At 44.1% G+C, this 10,803-nt stretch overlaps 1 protein-coding gene across 9 annotated transcripts in view; it reads right to left on the bottom strand.

Moving 5' to 3' along the window:
• Window positions 1-10,803, bottom strand: part of Ano4 (anoctamin 4) — a 251,949-nt gene that overhangs the window by 125,970 nt on the left and 115,176 nt on the right. For 7 of the 9 annotated variants that reach the window (XM_026784526.1, XM_026784525.1, XM_026784523.1 and 4 more), the window contains 2 exons: window positions 3,834-3,970; window positions 945-1,103 (listed from right to left, as the gene is read on the bottom strand). In XM_026784526.1, the coding sequence (XP_026640327.1) occupies window positions 945-1,103; window positions 3,834-3,970 (296 nt within the window). The remainder of the gene's footprint in view (window positions 1-944; window positions 1,104-3,833; window positions 3,971-10,803) is intronic. The other 2 variants (XM_026784528.1, XM_026784533.1) reach the window with 1 other exon arrangement.

The raw sequence follows: 10,803 nt of genomic DNA, 5'->3' as shown, positions 1-10,803 counted from the left end.
CAAGGGATGAGGTCTGTCTACCAAGCCTGGGAAAGTCCCATTTCTCCTGTCTCCCGAGATGAACATAACCAGTGTGGGTGTAAAATGTCTCCAATATTTGATGCCTCAAAGCAATGAAAACCTGGCTGTCTGACTTCAGTGATCTATAACTCAGTCTTGAGCGGTGGAGAAGACATATTAATTTGTCAGGATGTTTTTCTTATTGATCTTCACACAGTGTTTAGAGGAGATCTAAGAGTTACATAACTCAGCTAACGGGGAGACACACACACACACATACACACACACAAAGTGCTTGGTACACATCAAACCTCCTGGGGATTATTATCAAAGGCCTGGCACAGACTCCTGCTTATTTAATTCTTCTGTGAAACTCTCCACGCAGGAAGAGAAGACAGGAAGGGGGTGGGGGTGGGGGCAACATAGCAGTTGAGCTGAGAACCGGTTAGGAGATAATCTAAATGTATTTTAAAGACTGGAATTATTTTAGTAACTTCTGGCTGAGCGGTTTCTCCTCCTCCTCCAGAAAGCCAATCTCTTCTGGCGTGCGAGGATGCCCAAGGACATTACAGTTCCTGAGATGAAACCATGGCCTCCAGAGGGAGCTGACTGCATTTCAGTCAAAGTTTGCTTGGCCATGTGTGACTAGAACCCTCTGTGACAGACACGGGACAGCAGCAGATGTGGGAAGTCAGATTCACCATCACAGCTTAAATCAACCCCGCTAATCGGGTTACAGAATATTTGCCAAGACGTCATGTGACATTAAAATACTCTAAAGAGCAAAAGGAGCTGCAGAAGCCTGATACATAGAACATCCCCCAAATCCTGAAAAACAAGAAAACTAACGAAATAAAATGTCTTGTTAGCAAGTCAAAGCCTTATTTAAAAGTCTGATTCTTGATGTATGTGTGTGTGTGATCCCATAAAGAAAACTGAGTTACCTCTTTCTCCATTTGTAATCCTTCTGCTCTAATATTTCTCTCAAACACTTCTCTCTTTTCAGTCTGAGGGCTGGATTTTCTGTACACGAGGATGTAGTCAATTCGGCATTTCCCGTCTCTAAAGTAAAGTCCGTTTGCTTTGTTTCGGTCCCGCACTGTCTGTGTACAAAGAGAAAGAGACCCGTGCAAGCCATTAGTGAGCCTGAGCTTCAGCTGAGAAACGTAAAAGAAGAACTAAAGATAAATAAAATCTGCAGGCTGCTTTATTAAAACTTCATGCTCATAAAATGAAACACGTAAATAAGAAGAAACAAAACAGAAACCGAGGACGCAGTCTATAAAATGTGCAAAAGCGCAAGACATTTGAAAATAGCAAGTGTTGACAAAGGTAAGGGGCAACTGTGAATCCTTAGATCCTACTGGTGGGAGGGAATACTGAAGGAGCAACCTTGGAAAACATATTGGCATTATCTTATGAAATTGAACATTCGCATAACATAAAACCCTAGAGAAATTCTTGGCAAGGCAACTGAGAGATGTAGATAAATATTTATAGCACCATTGTTCAGAATGATAGAAAATTTTTTAATTAGAATGCACTCAGATATATATAATAAATGGCTAATACATCATGCACTGGATATACAGTCAGGGAAATACGACACAGCAGCAGAAATGAACAAAGTAAGTTGCGTTGGAGAAGAATAAAATTTTACAGGAGAATGACAAGTCAAAGAAGACTTCATGACATGATTTCCTATAAAACATAAAACAAAATAAAGTTCTAAGTAAATAAATTTCTACATGAAGTAAAACTTTTAGAGCAAGAAAATGAAAACAAACATTGGGAGGACGGTGCTCCTGGAATGTTAAAAGGATCACAGTAGCTGCAATGGTCCTGGCCATATTCTAGCTCTGCTTTTCTCAAGATTGTTTGCCCACAGTAAAAACAGAACAAAGACACAAGCAAAAACCATGTTAAAGGCTGAGTGTGATGCAAACAATGTTAAGCCCAGTCCTTGAGAGGCACAGGCAGGGCGATCTCTGTGCACTCAAGGTCATTCTGGACAAGTTCTAGGTCACCCAGGGTGAAAAATATTTTGCCTTCTTATCTTTTGGGTGTATGCGTAAATACATGTATACAGAACACCTAAGACTAAACAATATACATTCTTCTATTGCGTACAATCTGATATTAATTTTTCATTGCATGAAAAGCAATAACAATTTGGCAACCCTGATAAGGCATATAATTTGAAAGATGTCTTTTTAATTCATAAATTTCATGATAGTTCAATTAATGTTCATTTTATTATTAAACATACACAGAAGTCATACACATTATTCTATAGCAATCAATAAACTTAAGAAGCAGGTACGTGGGTTGGCGTTTCACACAGGAGCCTTAAATTGTACTAATGTAGGGCCTTAATGGAGACCATGGAGTCTGGGCTGCTCAAGCTGGAGCCAAGCGTCTCAAGCTAATAGATCTCAGAATTGCGGCTGCAAACCCAGCCAAGTGGAAATGAGGAACCTGTCTTCTCTCAACCACAGAATGCGTAACTCTTCAAAACCAGTAGAAAGACGGAGGACACGTTAACCCTCCAAGACCACGCTGGCGACACATCCATGCTCAAGTACCATGTGTGGAACCTCATCCTCAGCCAGGAGGGACAGAAGGCTTATGCCCCACCCTTCAGCACTGCCATTTCCAGCCTGTAACCACCGCTTGGCTCTTGCTTTACCACACACCTGCAAGTCAGCCCAAAGAGGCACCTACGAACAGTTATTTACCAGACGGAAGCCAGCACCTGCCTTCAGAAACAGGTTTTAAGCTGGGGACACAGTTCAGTCATAGAGTGCTGCTTAGGACCACGAGGTCCTGGGCTCAATTCTGAATGCTACAATCAATACAACAACAAGATGAGAAACAACAACAGGGCTTTCCTCAAGGGTGCCAGGAGGAAGCCTGGCTCTGACTGAGCTGTAACCTGTTCTACTTCCAGCAGAGACCTGACCTTTCTGAAATTGTCACTTTTCTGGAGGGGAAAGAAATTTACTGCTTTTTGGGGACCCTTTCAATGTCCTTTGAGGCTGCTCTATAGCACCCAAAGTAAGTAGCGATGACAACAGTTGATTTTTTTTTTTCTTAAAGAAAAGCAGGGGAAAGAGAGAGGCTGATATTTCTGGAAGAGGTCTGTAAAGCTTGCTTGATAGATGTTACTATTCCCCTACTCAAGGTGTCATCCTTTCAGTGGGTAACTGGCTGGGAAAGCGAAGGAGAAGGCAGGGGCAGTGGCTGACTTTCCCTCTGTGTGCTGTCACTTCTGTACGGCACATATTAAAAGAAATCTTAAACCTCATTGAGATATGGCCTGAGCCACACTGAACATCCCACAAAATAACGTTTTCTCCCCTAGAGGATCTACTGATGACCACAGTGAGGTCTCCCATTTACAGAGGAGGCAAATGGAGGCTCAGAGAGGCCTCAGATGACAATGTCCTGAAAAGCTGCAGTGTTCTCCATTGCTTGTCTGTAGGCTCAGGGGTTTGTACTAGGAAGTTCACACTTGTCAAGGTTCTTCCCATTAGTTAGGAACCCTTAGACTGCACCAGAGAATGAAGTGCAGTCGGGGAAAATCTTCCTCTGTATCCGTTAAACATCACCAGATGTGAGAACCCAAGGACACCATCAACTTTCAGTTTCGAGTACAGTCCATCTCAGATCCTTGAGACGTGCGAGAGGCACGGAGCAGCACAGACATATGAGAAACATGCTTCCCAGGAGCCTGCAGCGTGGTGGGATTCGCCTCAGACTGGCCTGCTGGAATGCCTGACAGGCTCCCACCTGAAGCATCACTCTCTCAGGAAAGTCATGCAAACCCTTACCTCTCCCCCTGCTTCTAGTCTGCTGGCGTCTTCGGAAGTACTGGTCAGGTTTCCAGGGTGAAGGAGAGAATCGTCATCTTTGCAAGGGCTGTTGACAGCCTCTAACTCGTCAAAAAGAATGTTGACATCCTTGGCCACTAGGAGCAAAGCACAGATGTTAAAGTGGGCTAAGAAGCGGGGCTGGACGTCAACAGAGTGAGAGGAGGGGTCTCCCTTTGGCTTCCTATGCCCGCGGTTTCTATGGCACCTTGAGTGACAGGTGCATCACTTCCTAAGAGTGAAGACGTCAGACATAAAGCCTGTTTGACTAAACAGGTGACATCAGTCAAGACAAAGTAGGCAAACACCTCCGTCTCATGAACATGCCTTCCGAATAACAAAAGGTGATTTATTCAGATTGCCTATAAATGCTGTTTAGAGAAAGGTATTTCCATTTAAACAACTAAGAATTCATTCTCTAGGTTAGAAGGTGAGCTGTGCTTTTTAATGCTGTATTTTCTTACTTAAGAGCTGTGTAGCTTGACAAGGCAACCCATAAAAGTGCCACTGGCATGACTTAGTGGCATTTCTTTATTTCTTCCTTTATATTCTGTCTAATAAATTCAGAAGGGGTTCATACAGTTAGGTTTCCTGCCTTCCTTCTTCCTCTAATGATGAACTGAAAGGAAGGAGCCATTCACAGGATCCCCTTACAGACTATGCTCACAACACAACAATATACAAAGAGCCGTGCATACATCAGGGTTCTCAGGGGTGACTAAAAGTTCCAATGCACCTGGCAGCACACCATGAAAAGAAGGTGAGCACCCCAAAGGAGTGGACATCCAGGCATGGGCGCTCTTCTTTAACACCTTAAAATATGGCTCAACATTATAGTTAGTTTTTATTTTGAGACCTTTAAAGTGCCCAAGGGTCTATAACTGTCCAGAAGCTGCAGCAAAAAATGATTTCTGGTAGATGGAACTTGAATGTCCATACATTCGCATGGTGTGCCCAGAGTACAGCTGTGTGGCAGGCATATTCTGGGGACTGAAAGGGATGTGGCTCTTTGCCTTTGTGGAAAAAGGATATAGATCAAAGAAATGCAAACAGCGCATAGTTTAAAAAGAAAGGACAGAATCAGGCACTGAAGAGAGAGATAATCTACGTAGCTGGGGTGTCCAGATTCTAAAGCCAAGCACATCACTTTATGCAATTCTTTGTCCTTTTCTGTCTTCTACTTGTAAAGCAAAATGGATGGAAAGAGGAACGAAGCTAAGACTCATGACTTACTGAAATAGACTTGACCATTATCTTCCTACAAGGGTGACCACGTTCCTAGAACCTCTAGATATGCAACTTTACATCCATAAAGGCTTCCAGATGTGTTTTCATTAAAGGTCATAGATGGGGGACACTTCTGGATTACATGGTAGGCTCCAGGATATCACAAGACACTCAAGAGTCAGAGAGAGGAGTGGAAACGCTTTGCTGCTGGCTTTGAAGAGAGGCCAAAGCCATGGACCACAGCGAGTAGGTGGCCTCTAGAAGAGAGCAATGCCAACCAAGCAGACTGTCCCATCGAGCCTCCAGCAGGAGCACAGGTACCAACACCTTGATTTCAGGTTCTGACCTCTAGAGCATCAGATAACAAATGTGTTGTTGGAAGATACCAAAGGTGTGGCAATTCAGCATACCAGGGCTGATGAAAGGTACCAAAGGTGTGGCAATTCAGCATACCAGGGCTGATGAATATAGTCACCATCGGTATTCAGACTATGAAGATTACAAGAAGAAAACCTCCTGGTCTTTCCGCACAGCCAGGCTCAAGAGAGGAGCTAAGGATCTGTTTTTCTGAAGATACAATATGTGCAGTGTTTCAGAGAGATTGTCTGACCACCCTGGGCAGAGACGCTTCCCCTTCCACGGTCATACTCTTCTTACTTCTTTCCTAGCACCGAATACATCTGTAATTACCTTCTTTATTCATGTTTATGTATGTGTGAGTCCTTTTCCTTATCAGAATGCAAGTCCCACGGGGCAGGGACTTGGCCAGTTTTGACAGATTTACAGAGAACCCGGCACAGAGTCAGCCTCAATACGTATGTGTAAAATGACATGGTGGGGACTGTTAGGTGGCATGGACTGTGGTCTAGTGACATTGGACTCTCTTCCCTCTAACACCACTGAGCCTAGGACTCCACTCAGGGTTTTTATGGCTAAGCCAGGACTTCACAGTTTCAAGTAGACCATGATGAAATTGCAGGTAGTTATTGATTAGGTTTGAGCTGTAGGACAAAATGTCATCTTACCAAAGTCAAAGGCCTGCTACCTATTACAAACACTTACTTACTGATATGAGCTTGTGCTTCTGTTTGCTCCCTATTACCACAGGGGCAGAAATCTCTTAGGCTTCTTAGCATTCTTTGGATACGAAAGGCCCAGATTTTAATGGCGTCATCTCAAAGCTAGCACTGTTAGGAAGTTACAGAAATTTTAACATGCTTGATCTGGCAGGGAGTCTTCTAGTCACTGGGAGCCTTTTCTCTCCTTTTCATAGTCTAGGCTAGAGTCTAGAGGCCTTACTCTTCCTCACTACCTGCTAGGATGTACGGCCTTAACACAGGACCAAAAGCAATAGGGCCAGTCGACCGCATAGTGAAGCCTCTGAAACTGAGAGCCAAAATAAACCTTTTCTGTTGGTAAGGTGATTGTCTTGGGTACTGGCTGCAACCATAGAATGATATCACAGAAATGAATCATGGGAAAGGGGGCACTGAGAAGTGGGGTTGTTGCTGGGACAGCATCTAACGCTGAGGACGAGCTTTCGCGGAACTGGCTTGCAGGAGGATCGTAGAAGCATCTGAAGAAGGCTAAGAAGAGCGAAGAACCCTGTGAGCAGAGTTTAGCAGGAGATTCTGGTGAGGGTCCAAAAGACTAGAAGGCTAAGAGCAGGAGCCATGAGGAGGAGTCTTCAAAGAGCTATGAAGACTCTATGGGAACTGGGGTGAAGACCACCATTGCTTCTGTTTGAGGAATTGGCAGGAATTGGGTCCACACCCCGAGACTCTCTGAGAGGCTGAGCTTGAAGGTGAATGGCAAGTTTATCAGCCAAGTGTTACTAAAGTGGTTTGGATGTCCCCGGCTGATTTTAGTCAGATTTGCAGTGAGAATTGGGAACTATGTGAAAGGGCAGAAATATTTGGAAAACTTAAAGTTTGGCTGAAAAAGCACAAACCGTACATGGAAAGGCAGAGCTAAAACGGAGCAATTGCTAAGGGCATTAGGATGCCCAAAAGATGCTAAGAGCATCGCCTCTGGATAGTAGGACAGATGCCTGGGGCAATTTCAGATGCTGGGTCCTGATGTAGTGGCCAGAGGGATTCAAAGGGATAACGGGCATACTGTTAGGATAGTGACCCAGAGAGACAAGAGATGTAGGCCACCAACTGCAGTCATCATTTTATCAGTACAAAAAGTTAGCGAGGGCATTACCCAAACAGACAGGTTGCTTTGAGGAACCGGTTGGTACAGCACATTAATTAGTTGCTCATTGTTACCATCCATTATCTGGCAAAAATCAACTCGGAGGGAGGAAGACTTGTTTTGGACCACTGTTCACGGGAGAGGAGCACAGGGCCATGGCTTCAGTCTTGGTGTGAGGTTTGTGTCTGACCGCACTGCAGAGGCAGACAGGAGGCGGTGAGAGACTGCAGCTCGGTTTTCCCTTTTTGTTCTTCAGGAGTCACTAACCGCGGATGGTGACAATCACATTCAGGGTGCGCCTTTTCTTCTCAGAGAACCCTCTCTGGAAATGCATTCACGCTCAGTGGTGTGTGCCACCTGCCTGTCGTTCACTCAGGAGAGAATACACGCCAAAGGAGTTGGCGCTCTTGTGCGGTTCCAGATCTTGGAGTGAATGTCCCGTGAATAACGGAACTACTATAGTATTAAAGCTGAGAAACGCTGCTCTGTATTAAGACTCCTAACTCTGACTCTAATGGAAACAGCTAATGAGGAATGGAGGGAATGCCCCTTAACTTCCCTGTCTGGAAGTCACCACGGGCCTGCGCCCGTGGAAAGCTCAGTGAAGTCAGTATGCCATAGAAATCCATTTTTTTTGAGAAAATATGGAATGTTTAATTTAGTCATCTTTATTACCTGTCAAACAGCTTTAGCAGACATTAAAAGTCTTATCATAGTATGTGCAGCTAATAATCGGCATAGCATGTAATCGGCAGAATGCCGTGGCCAGGTACGCCCACCAAATAAAAAGGGGGTGGGGTCTTTGAGCATATCAGCACTGCCCATGAAGTCTTCATCTTTAACTACTGGGCAGGTTTTAGGAGCGAAGTACAAGATTCTTAGATACAAACTTACATTATCTCTTTAAGAAGAAAATTAACCCTTAGGTTACAAAGTTAACCATTTTTTTTTTTAAAAACAAACCTAATTGTTGGACAAGTATTTTAAGTACCTACGATGTGTAGACACTATTAGGCTAGGGACTGGGACTGATGCGTTGGACATTGTGGTCACAGATTCTTGTCTTCAAGAGCTCACTGCCCATGCCGAGTGGCATGGCCAGAACCTCACAGAGATGGCATGTATTCATATACGATCACTTGATAATGGATTTCGTCACCTCCCTTAAAAGTTTTTTTTTTTTTCTCAAACAGAAAAAATTCGACAATTATCTACACAGCAGAATTCTGCGATCAGGCTCATTACGTGAGGAAGAGAGCCAAAATGGTCGGGGGAATCAATTAAAAATACCAAGAGGGAGGGGGAGGGCAACGATTGCAAGGGATCCAGTCAGGGAAGTGTGGCAGAGTCAAACCGAGTGAGAGCTGGTGAACAGACCTGGATAGCAAGGAGAGGGAGGGCAGGTGGACTTGTCTGCTTGGGGAGCAAGGGAGACTCTGAGAAAATTCCCTCTGTCAGAAATTAGGAACGCAGCTCTAAAAGGGGCGGGGGGTAGAAACAGGACGTCAGAGAATCACACAGAATAACTAAGTAAGAATCAAGGGCTTCAAATCGCCCGGGAGACCAACCATCAGATATGGGGTTTGAGTCAAACAACCCACTCAGCACTCAGTTTCCTTCTGTTCCAAGCCAGGACAGGGACAGAGACGAGCAGCCAGAGGGCCGGGGATACCTTGATCCTTTCACCAGGCAGACCCAGGCTGTTTATGTGATGAGAACGCTAATGATTCCACTCGTCAAACATTTACAATCACTTCAACTGCTTCTCTAGGGGAGAGTCATCTGGGGCGTTCAGCGTTAGTGATTATTAATTACCTAAGGCAAAGAGATCACAAATGCATTGCAAGGATAATAATCAGATTAACTAATTATGAGTTACGAGCCACATGTTTGTTGAGCTGGCATTTAGTGTTAGGTGGGAGAGGAGGTGTGAGCAGAAAGCCTTTACTCTCACTCCCAGGTAAGAGGATGACATTGGGAGACAATGGTATAAAAGCAATATTTAAAAAGAAGAGAACAGTAGAAGTCTTTGAGAAACAGTCTAAAAGGAAGCGGAGAGGGGGGCTTAAAAAAAAATCAAAGCACTTGATTCATCGCACTTTAATTTTCCAAATGCATCAGGATAACCTCATGTTGTCACCGCCATGAGAGAGTACTTTAATCGGAGTACTTTGTGCTGGAGACAGAACAAGGTGAAATTATAGGTCATAGAGGGAGACGTGCAAGGCCTCTGCCGTATAATCCCGCTGCCTAGATTGGCGCTGCAGAGCGCCAGCGCATTATGCTATTTCTGTCATAAATTGCAGATTATTACATCTGAAACACTGAATTCTGAAAGCATTGCACACCGACCTCAGAGCAGCGCTAGAAAGCATAAAAAGGGACACTTCTAGAAGCAATTCGGTATATAAAAAAGAAAAAAGAGGGTTTATGTCTCGATTTTAACACCAGACTGTTTGCAATAAATCTACTTTCATGTCTGTGTTTTCTGTTATGAGGAAGACTGACATAGGAGTGAGCAATTAGGAGATGCTCAATATTCATCTCAAAATTAAAAGCAATCAGCTGTCAGTATCTCAATAGTTATACACATATGTATTAGTTTTTTGAGAATTCTGTATGTGTTTGATATATTCACACACCAGTTCCTCCCAGATCTACCCTCCTTCCCGAGCCACTTAGTTTGTGTTCTCTTTAATTTTTTTTAATCCATCAAATTCAATTTGCATTGCCCATATATCTTTGGATGTGTGCCTTCCATTGGAGCACAGTCAATATACCAGAGGCTACAGTCATAGGGAAACTGACTCTTCCTTTCCCAGCTGCTAACAATTGCCAACAGCTCTTCAGCTATGGGTGGGACTTTTGTGCTAACCACCCCTCCTATGCTTGGAACATCATCATCATCATCATCATCATCATCATCATCATCATCATCATCATCATCATCATCATCATCATCATCATCATCATTGTTTTTTAAGACAAGGTTTCTCTCTGTGCAGCTTTGGAGCCTGTCCTGGCACTTGCTCTATGGACCAGGCTGGCCTCCTTATTTTTCCTTCTTCCAATTATCTTAGTGATGTCATCTGAAAACAAAGCCTTTTAGGATTAGAGATTAAGAATCTTCTGCACTAGGGAGGGGGCACAGAAAGGCAAGGAGGCCACAGTCCAATGCATCTGCCTCCTCATCTTTCACGCACTGCAGCAGAAGCTATGTCGTATCTATAGAAGACTGAGAAAGAGGTATCAGGAAGTTAATCTTTCCTCTCTGGTTCTTCTCCGTAAAATATTAAGCCCTGGAAGCTCCCACTGTCAGGGAGAAACAGTAACATTAGGTGACAGGAAAGTCTGCTGATAAAGGAATTCAAGGGATCCTCCAGTCATCTCAGGAAGAGGGCGTGTACCAGCCATCTCAGGAAGAGGGCGTGGACCAGCCATCTCAGGAAGAGGCGTGGACCAGCCATCTCAGGAAGAGGCATGGACCAGCCATCTCAGGAAGAGG

The sequence above is a fragment of the Microtus ochrogaster genome, chromosome 24, assembly GCF_000317375.1.
Source record: "Microtus ochrogaster isolate Prairie Vole_2 chromosome 24, MicOch1.0, whole genome shotgun sequence".
NCBI classification, from domain to species: domain Eukaryota; kingdom Metazoa; phylum Chordata; class Mammalia; order Rodentia; family Cricetidae; genus Microtus; species Microtus ochrogaster.
This window is presented reverse-complemented; position numbering and strand designations above follow the sequence as displayed.